The sequence below is a fragment of the Balaenoptera musculus genome, chromosome 3, assembly GCF_009873245.2.
Source record: "Balaenoptera musculus isolate JJ_BM4_2016_0621 chromosome 3, mBalMus1.pri.v3, whole genome shotgun sequence".
Lineage (NCBI taxonomy): Eukaryota > Metazoa > Chordata > Mammalia > Artiodactyla > Balaenopteridae > Balaenoptera > Balaenoptera musculus.
The window spans coordinates 90,080,340-90,102,940 of NC_045787.1; the positions used below are offsets into that span (position 1 = coordinate 90,080,340).

The window sequence follows — 22,601 nt, forward strand, 5'->3', positions numbered from 1 at the left end:
TGCATGAGGGGTTCAATGATGTTGATTTTAGGGCACCCCTGTTAAGACAGCAGGGAGAGAGGGGCCCTCAGAAGGAAGGACTGGGTGCTCTGTACCTGCTTTTAGGTAGTAGCTACTCTTGGACCCACTCAGGAAGAGAAAGACAGTCACTGGGGAAAGGGGCAGGGAAACAGCATTGTGGTTGGGATTAAAGCCATGAGCCCTTTGTTACTTTACTTATTTGCTTTTACTCAGGACGGTGTGTGAGGAGAGCATATATCATTAATTCCGATGGTGTATAAGACTACAGTGAGAGCGGGGTAGCCCCTGGTTCTCATGGATGGCACTGGCCTAGCCTCACTAGGACAACGGCTTTAGGTGGGGTTTCCCCACCAGAGTCCCCCAGAGATGAGGTGTGGGACAGTCCTCCCATCCTCTTGCCCAGTCTCCCAGAATGGGCTGAAGGTACCCTGAGTACAGTTCACAATCCAGAGACAGAACAATAGCATTTGATCCAAGCCAGCATGAAGCTCGCCCTTCTTTTCTTGACAGCTATATTAATCTGGCAACAACCTAAAAGCCAATAAAGCTCGCAAAAATTATCAAGAATTTCTAAAGTTTTTCTGACTAATGAATATGTCACAAATTAATTAAAATCTGGATTACAAAGAAAAGAGACAAGACTTCAAGTTACCACTCATAAGATTAGCTGTCATTTTCTCTCAGGATCATCGTCTTTTTATACAAATCTTCCTTCACTCGCTCATCTCTTCAGCAAAATCACCTGCTGTATTTCAGGCCAGTGCTTGGCACCAGGAAGATGCATTTCTTGCCTCCACCCCCATTCCCAGGGGTTCACAATCTATAAGGGAACAGACATGAAACCAAAAAAGTATCACACCTTAGGAAATACCAGGTTATGCATATGGAAAGGCCTTTATGGAGACACAGGAGAAGGGTGGTATTTGGAGTTATCTGTCTTATTCTTCTATGGCATTTATATTTGTTAGTCACCCCACCTCAGAAATAGACACATAAGGACTACATTACTAACTCATTGTAACAACTTTTGAATTCATAGAAATCAGACTGGAGAGGTGCAGCAAGATAGTCACTGAAGCAAATGTATGATTAAATTCACAGAATTTTAGTGCTGAAAGAAACTTTAATATTCATTTACTAACATTCTTATTTTACTAAGGTCAAAAGAGTATGACTTCCCCAAGATTCCACATCTAGTTATTAGTGGATCAGGGATGAGAATCCAGGTATACAAGGTCCTAAAAACAGATTCATAGATTTCCCTATTCAAAAAAGCAGCATAGATAAATCAATATAGTTTCCCCTCATAGAAATATTTATCATTTATTGCTTTTAGTTTAAAATGTTCTCTATTTTAATTTTTGAAGCCTCAAAAGTATTACTTGGTCATTGTAAGAAGTGAAAATCCAAACATGTGTAATCAATATTAACAGCCTCATTCATTCTTCCACACCAGTCTCCATGTTTCCATGTTCACATAAACATTTTATAATTTTGATTTTAACTAGTTAGTTTCCCTGGTCTAAAATAATAATATTTTAGATTACTTTCTTGCAGCTGAATTGTTCATAAATCCAGTAATTACACAGAATTGTGTACCTATCTTTCTGTTAAATCGTTACATTGTGCCAAATATTCTTCTTCTGTATCTTAAGATCCTTGAGGACAGGAGTAATTTATCAATTAGGAGTAAATTCAGAAAACTAAAAATAACTATGACTTAAACAAGACAGAAGTTAATTTCTCTGATGCTAGAGGTCTAGAGATAGGCAATCCTGATGGGTTCCACAGCTATGGCTCTGCAGGTGTGGTGGATCTCAGTGTCAGGGATTCAGACTTTTTCTGTCTTACTCTACCATTCCTTAGTATGTTTCCTCACAGTCCAAAATGGCTGCTTGAAATCAGTCATTATATCTGCATTCTACACAACCAGAAGGGAAAAAATCTAAAAAAAAGTGCACATTTTCACTGTTAAACAGGCTTGCTGAAGCCCCACATGTCAGTTCCACTTATATCTTATTAGCCAGTACTTAGTTATAGCCTCCACACTGCCAGGGAAACTGGCAATATGTCCCTTGGCTGCACGTGCTGCTGTCCCAAATGAATTCAGGGTTCTGTTACAAAGAATGAATATTGCATTAGACGACTCACTATCTCTACCACAGGCTTATGAGTAAGATTTTCATTCTCAGAAAAAAATGTGAGGACTTCCCTGGTAGTCCAGTGGTTAAGAATCCGCCTTCAAATGCAGGGGACGTGCGTTCGATCCCTGGTCTGGGAACTAAGATCCCACAAGCTGCAGGGCGACTAAGTCTGCATGCTTTAGAGCCCACATGCCACAACTAGAAAGAAACCCGCGTGCCGCCACTAAGACCTGATGCAGCCAAATAAATTAATAAGTAAATAAATATTTTTTTAATGTGGAAACCATTGCAGTATGTTCCTTATAGGCATGCTCTTTTTCATTTTCCTTAGAACTGTTAGCTGACAACCTATCACCCTTCCCTTCTAATGATGCCGTGTGAACTTTTCCTTTCTCTAATTCATATGTCCTTATTTGTCCTCATCCTGAATTTCTTTCCTGCCTCCAGATTGCCAACAATATGGAGAAAAATAAGAACCTTGAATTTAGTACTATATGCCAAATGGGGTTGCCTGTTTGTGACCACTAACTGCTGACCAATTGACAGAAGCAGTGAAAGAGGATTGAGAAAAGAATGAGACAACAAATTAAGGATTTCCCACAAGAATAAAGCTGGTGGACAATTTAGTAATCGTTATCTAATACTGAACAATAAATATTCCAGGGAGGTAGGTAGGTTGGAGAAATTCTCTGAGACTTGAGCAGCCCTGAAATTGAAGGATCAGGGAGAAATCACCCTGGTGATCTCTCAGGGTCCCTGCCATGACTAAGAGATAGCAGAGTCCTTTCAGTGGCTTTAATAATAGTGATAAGAGGGACTTCCCCAATGGTCCAGTGGTAAAGAATCTGCCTTCCAATGCAGGGGATGCGGGTTCGATCCCTGGTCGGGGAACTAAGATCCCACATGCCGAGGGGCAATTAAGCCCGCCCGCCACAACTACTGAGCCCGTGCACCTCAACTAGAGAGCCTGCACACCACAAACTACAGAGCCCATGCGCTCTGGAGCCTGCGCACCACAACTAGAGAGAGAAAACCTGCACACCACAACTAGAGAGAGAAAACCCGCACACCACAACTAGAGAGAGAAAACCTGCACGCCGCAACTAGAGAGAAGCCCGCATGCCGCAACGAAGATCCCGCGTGCAGCCAAACATAAAAATAAATAAATAAATAAATAAGTAATAATAATAGTGATAAGAGCAAATCTTTCTTGCAACGGTACAGAATGGTCATTCTATGAATGAATGATTCATTCACTGATAAAATGAACATTGAATGTCTAATAGACTCCATGTTAGTCACTGAGATCATAAGAGTGAACACAGTATGATCTTGCCCTTCAAGGATTTCATAGGCTATAAAAGAAGAAAGACCTGTACACATAAATCAAAATTTGTTGTAATAAGTTATATATTTATCTGAGCCAAAGGCTCAAGCATGCAGAGGGGAGGGAACAATTAATCCTTGTTAGATGGGCCTTTACAGAGGAGGGGTACTAAAGGATTAGTAGGAGTTCAACAAGTGAAGAAGTGGCCACAAGGCATTGTTTGTCAGCAAGCACAGGAAGAGAAAAGTCAGAGGAGTGGTAGCATCTGAAAAGTTCAGGGACTGTTTGTTACTTTGTCACTCTGCATGACTGGAACATAGAGTCTTTGGTACAGAGAATACAGATGGACTTGGAAAAATAGGATGGACCAAATTTTAAAAGAATCTGTACATTAGGCTAAGGAATTCAGACTTGCTTTGGTAGATAATAGTGATCCAGCAAAGGTTCTTAATCAGGGCAATTATATTTTTAAATCAAATCTGTATTTTATAAATACCTTGATAATGACATTATGACAGATGGATTTGAGAGAAAAAAGATCAAAAGAAGACAAATTAGAAAGCTATTGTAAATGCTCTTTCCTGTCACTCCATAAACAGCTTCTCAGTGAATAATGTATTCAGTCTATTCCTAAATCCAATCGTTTATTTTTTTAATATAAAATTATTGTAAAAATACTATTTCAGACTCTTGTCTTTGCCATCTTATAAGACAGGCCCATCTTACAGATAATGCCATCTCATAATGGAGGCTTATTTTCCATTTGCTATTTTTTTCCCTGCAGATATCCATATCACCCTTGAGGCTATGTAATGGGGAAAAAGGGAATTGAGTGGTTGAACAAGATCAAGATAATCCTTCCACTCTGCTGTAGGTAGAGACTCATCAGGAAGTAGTAATTTGCTATATTATACAAAAAGGAGGAGAAAGCAGCAAGGAAGGTGGGGCAGGGGTGGAGATTGAGAGAGAAAATATAAGTGCTTTGTGGACTCAAGTGCTAAATGTATGTGTGGAATTACTATCATATAGGCTGAGGCAGGCTTAGAAGTCAAAAACAAGAAAGTTCAATGTATTTAATTTAAAAAGCAAAGTTCATAATATATATTAAGAGGGAGGACTTCCCTGTTGGTGCAGTGGTTAGGAATCCGCCTGCCAATGCAGGGGACACAGGTTCGAGCCCTGGTCCGGGAAGATCCCATGTGCCATGGAGCAACTAAGCCCATGCGCCACAACTACTGAGCCTGTGCTCTAGAGCCTGCGAGCCACAACTACTGAGCCCGCATGCCACAACTACTGAAGCCCATGCGCCTAGAGCCCGTGCTCCAAAACAAGAGAAGCCACCGCAATGAGAAGCCCACGTACTGCAACAACGCAACTAGAGAAAGCCCGCACGCAGCAATGAAGACCCAGTGCAACCAAAAAATAAATAATCTTAAAATATATATATATATAAAGAGACATATATTCATACATACTCTTAGTCCAAAGGAAATACACTAGAATATTACCTCCAAGTGGGAGCAAAGGAGGGGGCAGGATTTTAAGGATACACTGAAAGCATTGAAAAAGCTGAGTTAGGGAAAAACAGAAGTCCTAGTAACACCAGGGCACAGGATGTAGGTGACCTAGAGTGGAGGAAAGATGCAGGATTTTGAATTTTTTTTAATGTAATATAGTAATATTTATATTCATCTGTCTTATAAACAATTAGACCATTTTTTTAACATCTTTATTGGAGTATAATTGCTTTACAATGGTGTGTTAGTTTCTGCTTTATAACAAAGTGAATCAGTTATACATACACATATGTTCCCATATCTCTTCCCTCTTGCATAGACCATTTATAGACAAGGCTGAAGCCCTCTTTGAGGATCACCCTCAATTCTAGCCCTTTCTCCCCTCACCACATATAAGTACTGTCATCAGTTTGCCATGTAGCCTTCTGAGAATATTTAGGTGAGGAGGAAACTGTCTATTTATAGAATGATCTGGAAATGAAACCCAAGAGCAAAACTGGCGAGAATCACTGTCATGCTATAGAAAGCATTACTTTACACAGAGACTTTACATTTAACTTGTAACAGTGACAGAGAGGGGAGGGCTGAGCTTGTTTCCTTGCTTGATGTAAGGACGATTACATCCTAGGTCAATTATCCTTATGTACGCAGCATCTGGTTTTTTGAATAGAAGGGTTTTTTCAATTACATCTTTGGAGAGAGTGGGTATTTATGTCATACCATCTGTCATTTGTCAGGAAATTAAAAAAGGAAAGTTACCCAATCAGTCTCACTTATAGAACCTTTGCCCCAGGCTATTAATAACAGAGAGTTCTCCTATAAGTGAATCTCAAAAGAAAAAATATCACAGATGCTGTGTGTTTAAGCAAATACTCATTATTTCCTGGGAAATCTGCCCAGTCAAAACTTAACTCCAGGCTAGAAAACTAAAATTTGTGATCCAGATAAATTGAATCAATGACTAGTGCTCTGACATAGTCCATGAGGGGGTCAACATTGAAGAAATTCTCAAAATCTTGTTGTTGGGAAAAGAAACAGGTCTCAAGAAAAAAAAAATCCATTGGGCCATGGCTCCTGATAAATGTGCTACAATGTAACTATGCAATATTACTTCCAAAATATCTTAACTGTTCAGATATTTGAGGCTTGAAGTCTGTGGGTGTTCAGACCTACCCATGCCCATCCCAGAAAAGAAATACAAGCTGTTAGAGTAAAAAAGAAACCAGTGTGGAAGTGGTTAGATAAAAGAATGTTTCTGTCTAATACCAAGTATCTAATTTATTCATAGGCTTAGTTAATTAAACTATATGTGTTCATATTTTATATTCCTGCTTGTCTGTTTATCCAAATTCTATTTTCAGGGTCCAGAAGCTATTAAGAATTTATTTCCTCTTGGCATTTGCCAGGTCTCATTATTATAGGAATAATCCTTCCTTGTTACCACATTGCAATGTTCTAAAGAAATAACCTATTACATTCACTCTATGAAAATTACAGTTTTTCAACAGTCTACAGTCAGAAGAGATTTCTATCTACAAGCACACACATCACCATGAAAAATATTGGAAAATTTAAATGAGATAAAAGAAGTAAATTTAATAGTCTAAAACACAAGCTTTCAGAATAGTTTCATGTTTTCATTCCTTTCTAGAACACTAAATAGTTAAGGTGAAATAATGAGTATCCAATTACATTGATAATCTAATCAAGTAGGGGATTATCTCACCTGAGAACTAATTAAATACCCACAATGATGCCTATCTTTTTGCAATGAACTTTAAAAAAAAAAAAAAAAAACACTAGAAGAAATAAACATATAGTAAAATGTCATCTGCACTGTGTGTAAATTTCTCCTTGACAGGCTGGTGTGTGTACACTAGGGTTCCCATGGGGCTTGTTAACAATAGGAAGGGAGTAGGGAAGGCTGGAGGAAGGAAGCAAAGAAGGATAAGCAGGTTGGTCCCAGATCCATCTCCCCTTTCTGAACACAGCCCTTCGTTTCAGGCCTTCCAAAGGACAGGGACTCTGCAGGTTGAGTGCAGGCTTATTTTAAGCTGTCTTGGAAATTTTAAACTTAGAGGAAAATGAGTCTCTTGGCGCCTTTGTATTGGTCTGATACTGACCTAAACAAAGGGTATTCTGTGGAACTTTATTCTTTTTTCGTTTAATAAATATTTAATTAAACTTCCTATTATGCACCAGGCACTGTTCTAGGTGCTAGAGATACAGCAGTGAAAAAATTTTTTCTTTAAGGAAGGTACATTTTAGCAGGAGAAGACAAATAATAAACAAAGTGAATGTGTAAATTATATAAAAAGAGGTTATAATTTCTATGGAAGAATATAGAGTTGGGAAAGGGGATAGGAAGTGCTGGGAGCCTGAGTTAATATTTAAACAGGTGTGATCAGTGAAGGCTTCACATGAGAAGGGAACATAAGAGCAAAGACTTGAAAGAGGTAAGGGAGAGAGCAAGCAACATGGATATCTAGGGAAAGAACATTCCAGGTAGAGGGGACAGAGCACACCGACCCTGAGGCAAGAAATAGTAGGCGGGAAAGAGTAGGTCGGAGAAGGGATCAGAGAGCTCCAGCTGGAAAGATAGAGCTAACGTTCACTGAGATGAGGAAGACTTCTGGAGCAACAGGTTTGGGGCTTGTTGACTTTGAGATGCCTGTTAGACATCCAAGTGGAGGTGACATGTGGGCAGAGGGGTGTATATGTCTGAAATTCAGGAGCAAGGGCATGGCTGTTGATATAAATGTGGGCGTTATCAACATATACATGCTATTTAAAGTCATGAGACTATCTAGCACCACCAAAGCAGAAAAAGAAATGACCCCGACTGATCCCTGGGCAACATCACCATTAGGAGGCCAGAGAGAAGAGAAGAAACCACATTATCATTGAGAATGTCAAATATTAGAAGCTCCACAGGACAGAATTAGAAATCTTGAATAGATGTTGTAAGGCACAGATTTGAGGCTCAATACACACAAAACAATGTTCTAACATCTAAAGCTGTCAGCAATATAAGGGGCTGCCTCCCTAGCTTGGGAAATGGTCACAAAAGCTGATTGACTCATCTCTCAGGATTTAGGGTTATCGACAAGGAGAGGGGAGGAAGAGTCCTACAAATTTCTTCATCACCCATATGGTATTAAATAATATTACCACAAAATCTGTGTATACATTCTATATGTATAAACTAAGTTGAGGACAACCACTCAGTTAAATCCAAGTTAACCAAGTATATTTTGGCCTGAGATGGCTGATAAAATTGAGTCTAAAGAGATTGTCACCAGCATCATCCCCTCACTTCTCTTGCTCCTTTTAGTTTAGAGGCAATCTTTTAATGTACTGTTAATCCTTAACTTCTGGGTCTCAATATCACAAATCATTTTCTGTGCCCACTTCCTTATAATTGTAAGAGACTACTTCAAGAACAGAACCAACTGTGCTGGAGAGTTCACATGCTGTGAGGATTCAGCTCTATTATTACATATGTGAGGGTGGAATGATGGGAGGAAAAGAGGTCAAAAAGGAGAGGTGATTGATGGCAAGTGGGTAGAAGACTTGCTTAAAACGTATTATTTGGGCCCTGAACACCCACAAAATGTTCCATTTTAGAATGTTTGCTACAGAAAGGATATGCATAAAATAAACATTAAAAGTTTCAAAAGAATTATTATTGATAATTATCAGTAAGATGTATAGCGTCTTTGGAGAAAAACACAGTATTTGCCATACTTAACACATGAGACAGAGTTTGAATGCTAAGTCCATTACTTTATATCTGCATCTTCATATAAAAAAGAGATTCTTACATAATGTTAATATTAGGATGAGTTGGGTTAATTTATTTATATGGTTTATTTATTTATACTCTACCTTATCCCACAAAAATGGAAAGGCAGCTTTTCAACAGTTAACACTCCTTTGCTGTCCCTCAGCCAGCATCCATCACAGCTTTAAAGTGACCAGGAGACTTGGTATGATTAAGGTTTGGAACAAATAGTGATTACTCCAAGATGGGAGAGCTAAATGGAATCATAGAAAAGTGAATTTCATAGAAATGAAACTTTCACAGGGTAATTAAAATAAGTCACGTTTCTTTTTTTTCCTCTTCTGAAAGCACTAGGTGTTCTTAAATATTTGATTATCTCTTCAGGGTATTATTAAAAAAATAAAAAAGTAAAGTGAGAAAAATAAACAGGCTCTTTCTTCAACCATTTATAAGATTTATACAAAGAGAAATGTCATACAATTCATGTGGCAAGGAAGACTTTTTTAATAGCTAAAATGAAAAACATCAAGTGAGAGTTGGATTGCCTGATATTTGCAGTGTAAAAGATCAAGAGCCAAGGAAAATAGAGAAGATGCATTGGAACATAAAGAGCCTATCACTTGTGTTTCAAAACATCCTTCAAACTTTTTTCTTGCTCTACACGAACAAGTTATAAATAACTAAAGTGACAGGGGCTTCAAATTCCTCCTCTGTCGTTCTCAAGCTTCCACAGCATGGCATGCAAGAATTGATAGTATTCTGAGATTCACTGTAGTAAAGTGACAAGGCTGCTCCTAGCCGGAGGCAACCCCCTCTGGAAGCATCTCAGCTGTTATCACAGTCTGATCCATTCCATACCTTTGTTATAACATGTAGCACTGGGACATCGCCTGTCTTCTCTGTTGTCAAAGCAAAAATTGCACTTGACAATGTTAAAAAGGTTGTGCCCCATTCTTGTCAAATGTATGTGACACAGTCACAGAGGACCACACATGGTACAGATGCTAAGAAAAGCACAAGTTTGGAGTCTGCCCGGCTGTGGGCACTTGCTGCCACCTATAGGACGCTACCCTGAAGGCATTCTCCTCCCGGTTCCTAGGCCAAGTTAGGAACCGGGAAGAAGCAGAGAATTTCCAAACACTGCTCTTCTGCTTCTGGCAGATAAATCCCTCTCCCTCCTCCTTCCAAACTGCTCACTCCCCAGAGGCAAAGCTTAGAGAGACTTCTAGACTCTGTGCTAAAGATGCCATGGATTTTTGTGGCCCCAAGAAAACTATGAATTCAAGATAAGCCTCTACAGTGAAAGCTCCACAGTGTTTTTCCCTCAGCTATGGCGGGCGGGGGAGTAGTTTTGTAAAGTCAGATTCAGGCTTTAAGATGAAAATAGATTTTTTTTTCCATTTTGCAATTGAGGTAGAGTTGATTGACAATATTATATTAGTTTCAGGTGTACAAAATAGTGATTCAAAATTTTTACAGATTATACTCCATTTATAGTTATTATAAAATATTGGCTATATTTCCCATATGTTTTGAATGGTTAAAATGAAAATGTAGGAGAGAATTTAAAAACAAACGAACAACAAAAAAAAACCGTGACCTAGTGGAATCTGCAGTCTGGCCTGGACCTGCCTCCCAGGCGCTGGATGCACCTGGGCCTCGCACACCGGCTACGCTCCACCCACACTGACTGCTCCGGTTCTCTAAGGGCCCCTTGCTCCTTCCCGCCGCAAGGTCTCTTTAGGTGTGGTTCCTCCATCAGAACCCTCTTCTGTCTCTTTCAACCACTACCTCTCCCCCTTTGCCTAGTTAACTTCTCTAGATCTTTTACATCTGTTTAAACTTTGCTTTCTCTGATCACATTTCTCCATCTTTCTGACCAGGTCAGCCCTCTATTAGAGCCACTCTCCCTCCAAGCACTTCCAGCTACCACTTTACAAAACGTATAGTTTTCTTTGTTCTTCTTTTTTTTTTTTTTAAAGGATACTTTTTAAAAAAAATTATTTATTTAGTTATTTGGCTGTGCCAGGTCTTAGTTGCAGCACGCAGGCATCTTCCTTGCAGCTTGCGGGATCTAGTTCCCTGACCAGGGGTGGAACCCCGGCCCCCTGCATTGGGAGCACGGAGTCTTAACCACTAGACCACCAGGGAAGTCCCTGTATGGTTTTCGTGATCAGCATCTACCTCCCCCACCAAACTGTAAGCTCCGTGATGATGGAGACTTGTTCTCTGTAACTCCCCATTATTCCCCAGCACCACCCAACAGTATCTGTCATACAGCATGTGCTTAACAAATAGTTCATGATTTATTAATTTATTATAAATTAAATTATTAAATGATTGAGTGAATGAACCTGTTGATTTCATTCACCTTAGTCTCCCTTGGATTTGTCTCAAAACAGTTAACAGTAGTTTGAAAAAGTCTTCCGATAACGAATGCCACTCTGTAGTTTTTTTTTTTTTTTTTTGAAATGTGTATGTGTGTGTAACCTATCAACAAAGCTGCTTTTTTTTTTTTTTAAATAATTCTTTATTTATTTTTTTTGGCTGTGTTGGGTGTTTGTTTCTGTGCGAGGGCTTTCTCCAGTTGCGGCAAGCGGGGGCCACTCTTCATCGCGGTGCGCGGGCCTCTCACTATCGCGGCCTCTCTTGTTGTGGAGCACAGGCTCCAGACGCGCAGGCTCAGTAGTTGTGGCTCACGGGCCCAGCCGCTCCGCGGCATGTGGGATCTTCCCGGACCAGGGCTTGAACCCGTGTCCCCTGCATTGGCAGGCAGACTCTCAACCACTGCGCCACCAGGGAAGCCCCACTCTGTAGTTTTAACTCCATAGGTAGGAAGGGATCATAAAGCTCATCTAGGGCATTGACAAAATGAAGTGACCTAAATTATCCCTCTATTCTTCTCCTAGGACTTTAGGAAAAGAGGGAAAACCTAGCACCAGTCAATGTGTCACAGGCTATACCTGATACTTCTTATTTTAGAACCAATTTCAGTTACAGTGATTTTATTTAATAAAACGTAATTCTTTCCAATCTTTATATGTACCTTCAATTGCTAGATATTGGAGTGTGAGGTGTCCTGGGAGTTCTGTGGCATTTAGTGTTTAATGAGCAATAACATAATTGATAAGATAACTTTAGGAAGTGGCAGAAAACTTGGATCTACTTAGAAGAGAGCCAGGAAAATCAATAAATGACTATCGACTATTTCTGAAAAGATGATTCTAAATCACTTAAAATACATTTTTAAAAACTGTATTACACCTTGAAATGTTTTATCCCCCCATTTTGCATTTGTTTTGGCAATGAGGTAAGAAAATATATGAAGGACATCCAGAAGTGCTTATAGCATTAATAGGTGCACTAGTTGATGCCTTTTCTTGAACTGAATTGGAAGTAGTCAACTATATCTCACTCTAAGAAAATCACAAATCTGTAGAATTACCTTCAAGGACATTTGATACCTAGGAGACTTGAAGCGCTAGCGTGCCAGCGCCTGAAATGTATTCTAGAAAAGCTTTTGGCTCTTGGAAAGGGTTCAGATAGATTACAAGGGTGTGTTCTGCTGGTTCTGAAGTCAAGGTCATATTAACTAATGAGTGAAAATATTTAAAGGTTACTGTGAATTGAGATCTAATTGTGTCTAGGAATTTAGGTGTGTTTCACCCAAATTTTGTATTAGGATTAGTAAATATTCAATAGGCTAAATTCATTTAAAAAATTCTTTTTAAGAAGAATTTATTATGGAGGGCAAAAACGTTCTATATTCCTTTCATCTCAGTTAACCTCACTATGGAAAGTCTAGCTTTTCACACCACCAGTTTACTCACATTGCAGCATGAGGTCTTACAAGGAAATAAATTGCCTTTGGAGAGTAAGGTTGCACCCAGTGCTGTGAAGGGAGATCAGATATTGCCATATCAGGTAAGAAACCCAGATGCCCTCTAAAGTGGATTCAGAAAGGCTTTTGTTCTGTAGTAGTCACTTCGTTTGGGGCCCTTGGCCTGGGAGCTATGGAGGATGGCCAGAGAGAGCACCTGACCTTCGAGACAGCACGCTGATCTCTGCACAGCACAGGACAGGAGGTTTGGTTTCACTGGAGCTGACAGGATAGGTGCCTGCAGGGCAGCAGACACAGTAGGCGCTCCAGTGGGAGGGATGGGATTTCAGCAGGTTCTGTAGCAGGAGTGCTTGTCCTCTCTTCTTGCTTAAACTCTAATAACTAACCCTTTACGCACATCACAGTGGCTAAAACTCAAAGTAAACTTGGAAATTAGCTAGTTCAATTCATTTACCAGAGGTAAAAACCAAGACCCAGGAAATATAAGACTGTCCCCAACATATCTCTGTGTTTATGTTGAAATGTCAGTATGAGACTTGATAACGCTTCACGGATGTGGAGACCTGGAGTGGGAAAGGGCACATGGTACTAACTGTGCATGCCAAATATGCATGTGTTCAGCTTCCCGACAGTAGCAGCCCTTCTGAAAGTGGCAGCCGAACCTCAGTTCCCTTTGCACTATGATGAGCAAAGCATTTTCGAGTGGGAGTTCAGTGCGGGGGCTGCTGCGGCCCAAAGGAACTGTCTGTGGGTACAGATGGCTCAGGAAACGGAAGCCAACCTGACAGAGAGAATGGTGTTGGCTTTGAGTGTGCATTTTTCTTAATTATGTTAATTAAATCTTAAAAGAAAAATTTTCTAGGAATAATTTGCTCATAGATGAGAAAAACTTCTTGGCCCCAGATCCAGTTCCTCAAAGGGTACATCTTGCTGAATTGCTGCTCAAGAGTGCTAGAATGCACACAATCATTACACAGGCTCTTCATCTCCTCTATTTTATGTAACACAGTTTCTACATAAAATATGAAGAGAATATTCTGGTTGGAAAAGGATGGAGACAAGGGGATAGAATGGGAAGACGTCAGTGGAAAATCTGCTGTGTTCCTTCCTGTAAATTAAATTCGGAGTCCCATGAGAACAGCTTCCTTTAGGAGCTCACTTTGATAATCTCCACCAATATTGACATTCCCAGGCTGCATGGACAAGGGATCCTGCTCTCCTGCCCCCCTGAGGGAAGGAGGAGTGTGGTGCCCCTGTCCCCAAGGCCTCCCTCAAGGAGCCCTCAGCATTCATCAATCAGCTCCTTCCTCAGGGGCCCTGCTGACACCTACAGACAGCACTTTTGTTCAAAATAGAGAGGGGCTACTCTGGGCTCTAAACCTGAGCCCTATTTCTACTAGAGGGTAGAGCTCTCACTTCTTTTCTTCCTTTGTTAGTTAGGCAAACAAACAACACCTCCAATCCTCAGTGCAAACAGTTAGACCCAGTTAACTCTCCATTTTCACGGCTCTAAGGTAATAAAATCATGGAAGATCTCACTATTCTATACTACCAGGGCTGTTTAATGGCTGAGAAGACCTTCCATTTTCACAATGGTGGGCAGGGCTGATAGGAGCAGCCTCCTTGCACACTGGGAAGCCCCCTTTCTCAGTTCATAATCCCAGACTGACTGGGGACAGCTGCTCTCTGAAGACCTACGTGTAGTTCTCAGCACCGAAACATGTGCCAGGGCCCCTCCTAGCTCCTGTTCCAACCTTCCAGTACTAGAGACTTTCCAGTCCTCTCACTGTCTGCCCTGCTCCCTGCCCTGCACGTTGTCAAATACACACACACTCATGGACACCCCAGGCCGCAGGCGGCATGATTGTGCCTTTTTCCCCTTACTATGCTAAACTTTCATTTCTTTTCTATATACACAGCTCCCTTTGGAGCAGAAATATAGCTCTATCTGATTTGAGCAGTATCATGATGTTCTGATATAGACTATTAAAGTTAATAACTTTATTTTTATGCACCCCAAACACAGAGAGACTATAATGTCTCCCACTAAAATAGACATAAGAATTTGTAGACTCATACTTTGGTTTGGGGAGAGAAGATTGGTTATAAAACTGTTCTGAAGTTTCTGTTGACGAATTCATTTCTTCCCTATTGCTTGTTATTAAAATGTGAATATTGAATTTAAACTGTAATTTAATACAGTTTTCACTCTTTCTGCAGCACCTGAAATTCTTAGAGGCTGTGCCTATGGACCTGAGGTGGACATGTGGTCTGTAGGAATAATCACCTACATCTTGTAAGTGAAGAAAAGCAATCTCTAAGCATACTGTTTGCCTTTGCTGTAATATTTTCTAGTTACTCATAGTCCTCATAAAAAACAATATTCCTTTTTGACTTTTTGTGGTTTTCTATGACATACTAAGTGTAGTTACTGATGGAATTTTCAGAAAATGAGCATTGCTTTTTATTTTGTAATTTTCTTGGGGCCAGAACTTCTGTCTAGGGCTTTGCTGTGTCTCATTCTGCTATGCAGTGTATAGCAGATTTGGGGAACAATTCATTGTTTGATGATAGTAATGAGCATGAAACAAATCCACCTATTAAACTTGCACTTATTTTCTTTATGTGCATCTCGTCCAAATGATTAGAGTATTATTCCTTTTTAAGGGGCAAATGGCTGTTTAATCTCTGAAGCAATCCCAAACTGGTACATTTCTTATCAGGAATGTTTTAAATGCATTTGGGCTATCAGTTTTGGTTCCTGTATCTGTTAAGTTCTCAAGGACCTTTAGTTTAATACCCTAAACTCAGAGAAAACTGTTCTCTGGTAGAAAAAAAAAAGGGGGGGCTAAATCTCTCACCCTCTGGTATCCCCAACTCCATTCCTGAGCTCCTGTCCACTAATAAACATGGGGTTTCAGTTTGCCAAAGAGATGATGGAATTGCAGACAAATACAAGGGAAATAATCAAGAACAATGGAAGAGTATCTGGGGAGGAAGGCTGTTGTAGAACAACTACAAAAGCAAGATATCAGTAAGTTCCAAAGTTTAATTCAAACCAAGTAGATTTGGTTTTCAATTAGAGGATACTGCAGAGTTAATTGTTGGAACCTGTAATATTCAAATCTGTAAAGAGATTTTGAAGGGTGTGGAAGAAAGCAAATTAGCTCAGGCCGCTATAACAAAATACCATAGACTCGGTGGCTTAAACAACAGAAATGTAGTTCTGTAGTTCTGGAGGTTGAAAGCCTGAGGTCAGGGTGCCAGTAGGTCAGGTTCTGGTGAGAGCTGTCTTCTGGCTTGCAGACAGCTGCCTTTCCACTGTATCCTCACAAGGCAGAAAGAGGAAGCAAGCTCTCTGGTGTCTTCTTCTTATAAGGGCACTGATCCCATCATGAGGTCCTACCCTTTTGACCTCATCTAACCCTGTTACCTGCCAAAGGCACCATCTCCAAATACCATCTCATTGGGGGTTAGGGCTTCAGCATGTTAATTTGGGGGGAACACAATTCAGTCCATAGTAGGAAGAGGTTTGGTTTGGTTTGGTTGATTTAATAGTGATCTTAGAAAGTGCAGTGTCTAGGTAATATGGGCTAGGAAGAGGGTAACTAGGGTAGAACCCACAAACAAGTTAGCAAACTCTAAGTTCACCTGGGTTTATATTGATATATTGGTCAGTAAGAACCATAAAAATGTTTAAAAGCAACCCATAAAATAGCCATCTGCTATTATGTAATGTCAAAAGATATTTTCAGTGATCAATTCCCTGTGTTTCCAGGATGTATTAAAGCTTGAGAAGAATTTGGAGAGCTAGGGAACCATGTTTTTTCTTAGGAAACTGAAAACTTTTAGGTAATTTGTTTGCCACACCAAGTGCTTATTAGTTCATTAAAATGAATTCCCAAGGCCGCATCATAGAATCCCTTCAGCTTACATTTAAGATCACTTTTATGCTGCGAAAGAATGTTGTCTCCTGAATTATGTGGGTGACATATCAAATTAGTGATGTTAAGTGAAAAACTGAACTACAAATAATGCTCCAGATTTGCCCCTAAAATGTAAATGTGCCCACCCAATTAGAGTTTCGTGTTGAAATGTGATGGGAGGGGTTGAAGCACTGGGGATGTGTAAGAACTCAGAGATGGCGGTAGGAAATTTAGTAACATTTGCCTTGAAAAACTGAAATATGGGATGAGTAAAACTCCATGATGTGGTCACTAACATGGGAAAATGAAGAGAAAAAAATGTGGCCATTTGAGAAACGTCTTACTGTAACCCTGAAAATAATTTTTAAAACCTCTCAAGTTTCTTTCCCCTAGTTCACTTAAGGCCATTAATTATAGGTGTTGGTTGAATAAGTGGTAGCAGCCCCCAAAATTAAAGTAACAGTGCTGCTCACAACTAATATCCTTTAGTTCTTTTTTTTTTAAATAAATTTATTTATTTATTTTTGGCTGGGTTGGGTCTTCATTGCTGCGCACAGGCTTTCTCTAGTTGTGGCGAGCGGGGGCTACTCTTCATTGCAGTGCACGGGCTTGTCATTGCAGTGGCTTCTCTTGTTGTGGAGCACAGGCTCTAGGCACACGGGCTTCAGTAGTTGTGACTCACAGGCTCTTGAGCGCAGGCTCAGTAGTTGTGGCGCACGGGCTTAGTTGCTCCACGGCATGTGGGATCTACCCGGACCAGGGCTCAAACCTGTGTCCCATGCATTAGCAGGCGGATTCTTAACCACTGTGCCACCAGGTAAGCCCCTAATATCCTTTAGTTCTGATCCAACTTCTGTCAGCCCCTAAGCCTAGGGACTTTTTATTTAATCTGTAGTTCATTAATAATTGATGAAGTCCACTACGCAAGATTCATTGCAACATTTTCTCCAGTGGATTGTGCCATTGGGCTTATGTACCTCCTTTATTATTATTAAGAGTTCCACCAGGCTATTCTGTGCTATGACCTTGCTATTTCTAAGGATGACAGTAGCCTGGAAATAAAGGCCATTTTGTTTCTTACAGGAATTCTGGTCCCTCTCTTTGGTTTAAAGCGTTAAACCAAAACCCTTTGTCCCCACAGAAAAAGCAACTACTACAGTTCTCAGGTCAAAATCAGAATCAGATAACGTCAGAGATTCAAATTCTCTCCTTCAGCTTTCAACACTACAGTTCTGCTCAATGGCTTGGAGCTACCCTGTGTAATACAGTCACACTTCAGGCCTTATAATCCTAGTATCCTCCTAAACTGTCATTGTCAGCATTCAAATATTTCCATTTCTAAAGGGTTTTCTTACTCTGTGTGTATGTCTGTGTGCTCATGCACACATGCGTGCCTCTCTCTGTCACATTTCTTCCATTTTTGACATTTCAGGCTGATGAGATAAACTTTTTACCTCTGTTACCAATGCACAGACTTGCTGACATGACTGAGAGGAAAGAAAGGCATTTGAGTACTGTACCTTCTGAACTATCATTTTTCTCTCTAGATTTCCAGAAGGGGAAACATTAAGAGTTCCCTAAACTAAGCCTGGAAAGTTGACCAATTTCTCCATGACTAGCCAACAACAGGCTATGTTTTTCTAGTGTTTTGGAGGGCAGAGGAGGGCCAGGTGAGGCTGAACTGCCTCCTTGGCGTCGTGTGGACCTGTGCTCCCTTCTCTCCTTTTGCTGGAGCAGTATTCTCTGCGTGGACTGCTGCAGTGGGAGAGGGAGGAGGCAGAACCCAGGCCCCAGCACTCCCTGAGCCTTGCCTTTTCCTGGCTGGCTCCACAATATTTGAAAGAAACGAAGACTCTCCCAACAGGACGTTCCCTGAGCAAAAGAACATGAGAAATTGCTTCTTCCTAGAAACTCACTCCATTAGGATGCACTGGAACGTTTCATTCTGGGCACCAACCTGGCCGGTTTGAAGGAAGAATTTGGGGAAATGTTTTTCATTCTTTTTCCTTCATTCCTTGTTAGATGCAACACATGCCCTAGCAGGGGACTTTTAAAAAAGAGTTCCCTTTTAGTGATTTCAGTACCTCCACCCACCTATAAACAGTAGAGGCTTGGTGGTCCCAGACCAGCAACTCACTTTTCCTCTCTCTCTTTAGGATGCCAGAGATGGTTCTCTGTTTCTTTTCTCCCACATTTCTCATACATTTTCATGCTGACCCGTGACGGAAGATGAAGGTGAACATAGTGAGATGTCTTTAAGGTGTGCAAAAGTGAGGGTCACTTACCAGGTTGAGCTAACGCTAGGCTGCTCACCTCTGCTGGTTGCATCTGCTCACTGTAGTAAGTTTTAAAAGGCCATTCCCTGACAATAGTGTTAGCTCCCGTGTGTGTTCACTCTGAAATCCAAGCTGGAATGGGATAGAGATCGAATATTTTATTCATCTCTATGGAAGAATTCAAGTGAAAAGGGCCGAATAAAAACAACTAAAAACTTTTCTTTCCACCTTTTAACCTTTTTATTCTCAAAATCCTAACTTTTCTGTTTTGTAATCAATTGGAATTCTAATCAATCTGTCTTCTCAATTCCTGGTGGAAAAAAAATCCATGGAAATAGCACTATAGCATAATGCCTAGAATAGTGTTAGCTATTATTATTGTTGTTTTGTGTCATAATTATTAATACGATTATAACTTTTTATAGAAATCTTAAATTGGTTTTGTATCTATTCTTACTTCCTGAAGACATGACTGTGTGTTTATATAATCAAAAGTGAATTGTAAGAAGGTGATTACATACTAAAACTGAGCGATTACATTCATAACAGGAAGCTGTGAAAAAGGACAGTCTTGAATTTCTGAAAAAAATTGGTGAAATATGCTTAGGCTTTTTAAAGACATTTTATTCTCTATCTTTTGTCCCTCTAGACTTTGTGGATTTGAACCATTCTATGATGAAAGAGGCGATCAGTTCATGTTTAGGAGAATTCTGAACTGTGAATATTACTTTATCTCCCCCTGGTGGGATGAAGTATCTCTAAATGCCAAGGATTTGGTAAGTGTGACCAAAACAAAATGAAGCAAAATGAAATAAAATCCCTTGCATTCATTTTTATCTAATTAATGGACAGTGCCATTTTTTAAATTAACCCCTCTTAATAGCTTATTTCTTTTTAACTATAAAGTATTTTTAATGAAACAATGCACACTAATGCATTTTCCTTATAGATAATTAAAAAGATATGTTTGATTCATCTCTAGCTGAATTATCACAAATTACAAATTACGGCATATTAATTAATGAGTTTTTACCATCTAGTCAATGCAGAACCTTGCTTAGAAGACAGCTGTGCTAAGTGAATCCAAACATAATTTACACAGAAGAATTCTGTTTTAAAATGGCTTGCTATCACCTAGATTAGTTATACTTTGAATAAAACAACATCGCTTCTTGAATGTTCAAACTTATTAAAATATCCTGATAGTAACACAAGTCCCATCATGCATGATTATCATTATACAAGTTACACTATATGTTTTGTTTGGTTTTTTTGTTTGTTTTACTTGGCTTCTCACTTCAGGTAACATTGAAGTTTGTTTTCATTCAGGAAACACATACCCTCTAGGGAGATGGCCCACCTGTTCTAAAATAAAGAGGATACTAGGGTGTAGTTGAAACATTTACCATCAATCCTCTGGAGAGAAATCACGCAGAAATAACTAAAAGCTGACTTCTGAATCATAGAAGGTTAGATCTCCAGGGGATCTTAGGAGTCATCTAATCTTCCCTGCATTTTAAAGATGAGTTTGCTAAAGCCCAGAGAAGTGAAATGACTGTCCAAGTTCACACAGCTTCTCAGCAGAAAGGCATTGTTAGGAACTAAGGATCCAGATTTCCAGACCCCTTATCCAGTGCTCTTTTCCCTCCTTACCATCCGTGTTCTTTCATGAAAACAGATTTCCTACAGGTCACGGATTTTCCAACATGGTTGTGAAAGAGAGGCCGTGTGTGTGATGTGGGAATGTGTCATCCCAACTCCTCCCTCATGTCAGGGCCCACACTCCTAAACATCTCTTGAATCCGTCCACTTCTCTCCACCTCCACTACAACTGCCTAGTCCAAGCCCCATCCTCTCCTGGTTCACGGCCACAACCTCCTATCTGGTCTCCTTGCCTCTTCTTGTGCTCTTCTCAACTACACTCTCCACACAGGATCCAGAGGAATGGTTTTATAAATAAGTGTCATCCTCTCTTGTGCCACTCATTTCACATCACTCTCCCTTGATCTCTCTTTCCTCCAGAGCACTAGACTTGCAGTCCCTCATCAACGTAGCTCTGGGTATGGGCCATTGCTCTTCTTCTGCTTTGTGATGTTCTTTCCTCCTTCCTCTCCACCATTACATACACATACACACCTCTTTACATAGGTAACTCTTACCTTCAAGCCCTGGCTGCCATTTGGCATTCTCTGGGAGATTTCATCTTCAGCAGGCCATTCTTCTCACAATTGGTTCGTTCCTTCTGCCACTTGTTCCTCTGCCCCCTAGACTTCCTTTTTCATGATGGTCATCATTTCTGTATACTTGCTCAAAGGTGTTCCTTAATTAGATTGTAAGCTCTGGGAGAGGGTGAAGCATGTGTGCCCAGATCTTAGTACCATATGGACATAAAGTACAGGCTCAATAAATATTTGTTGAATGAAACCATGAATCAGGAAACAGACCAAGGATTCTTAAAGTCTGACATGCCTGGATTCAAGTGACCCCTCTTCTTATAATTTACAGGTATGACCTTGGGCTAGCCTACCCTCTCTGTGCTTTAGTTTTCTTCTCTGGGATGATACCAGTACCTATCTCTAGGTCTTTAGAAGAATTAAGGGATATAATACATACTAAGTAATCACCACCAACTAACTCAATAATAACCCCATTATTTAGTCCTCCTTCCATTTCTTTTTATACCTCATAAAAATTAAATGGATAAGAGGGTTAGCTGTGATGTTCCTTCATTCAGCTAGACTTCCTGTTGGTTAATAAATTTATAAAACTTCAGAACTAAAGCAATCATTGAGCCTCAAAATGTGTACTTATTAGCAAAACCTGCATCTGTTTTGTCATGAGCAGAGGCTATGGTGCCAATGAGTGGGGAATTGGGCTATAAGAGGAACTGTAGGATAATGGCAAGGCTTTGGGTTTGAATCCTGACAAGGTCACTGGATCTCTCTAATCTTCAGCAAGTTTCTTAATAATTCGGTGCCTCAATATCTTCAAATGTAAAGATTAATGATGACATATATAAAATTTTGGTACATACTGGCTTTCAGTAAATTCTTTGTATTTTCATGAGGAGGAGGATGGTAATGATAAGAGGAAACGGATGATTAGAAAATGAGAGGGAAATATCTAACTGTCAGGGATGGTGTAAGGATTAGGTATCATTTACATAAAATTATTAGTATATGTGTTCAACAGGTGATAGCTCTGACTACTATCAAATTTGTATTACTACTGTGCATTCTTTTTCTTAATTATCCTTATCTCCCTCCACCTCCTCTCTGATTTTAAGCCTAAGCAGTCTCACGTCTCTGCCCTTTACAAATTCAGTGTCTCTACCCCACACACACATTTCTTTGCAAATGCTACAAAAAGGAAGTGAAAGGAGAACCAGATATTCATTCTTCATTTGACTAGCTGCCTGATTTTGTTAGCCTGTGTTCAGTTCCTAGGTTATTAGAGTTAGAAAAGATCTTATGCCTTAAATCATCCAAAGCCCCTCATTTTACATATTGGCAGACTGAAACCCAGAGAGGCTGACTACCTTGGAAGCACTATGGTGTAGTGGCCATGAGACAAACTCTAAGACCCGAGTTTGAGTATAGCCCCCACCAGTTACGAGTTGTCTGACCTTACACAAGTCACTAAATCTTTCTGAGCTTCCTTCCATCCCTCATTTATGAATTGGAGCTAATAGTTACTAATTGATAATGTTATGGACAGGGTTACATGGTTTTGTTTTTTTTAATGTTATATGTCTATAAGAATGTA

At 40.0% G+C, this 22,601-nt stretch overlaps 1 protein-coding gene across 5 annotated transcripts in view; it reads left to right on the plus strand.

Annotated features, from left to right (window-relative positions):
* CAMK4 (calcium/calmodulin dependent protein kinase IV) overlaps positions 1-22,601 on the plus strand; it is a 244,059-nt gene that overhangs the window by 191,977 nt on the left and 29,481 nt on the right. For all 5 annotated transcript variants that reach the window (XM_036846831.1, XM_036846832.1, XM_036846830.1 and 2 more), the window contains 2 exons: positions 14,855-14,930; positions 19,486-19,612. In XM_036846831.1, coding sequence (XP_036702726.1) covers positions 14,855-14,930; positions 19,486-19,612 — 203 coding nt within the window. The remainder of the gene's footprint in view (positions 1-14,854; positions 14,931-19,485; positions 19,613-22,601) is intronic.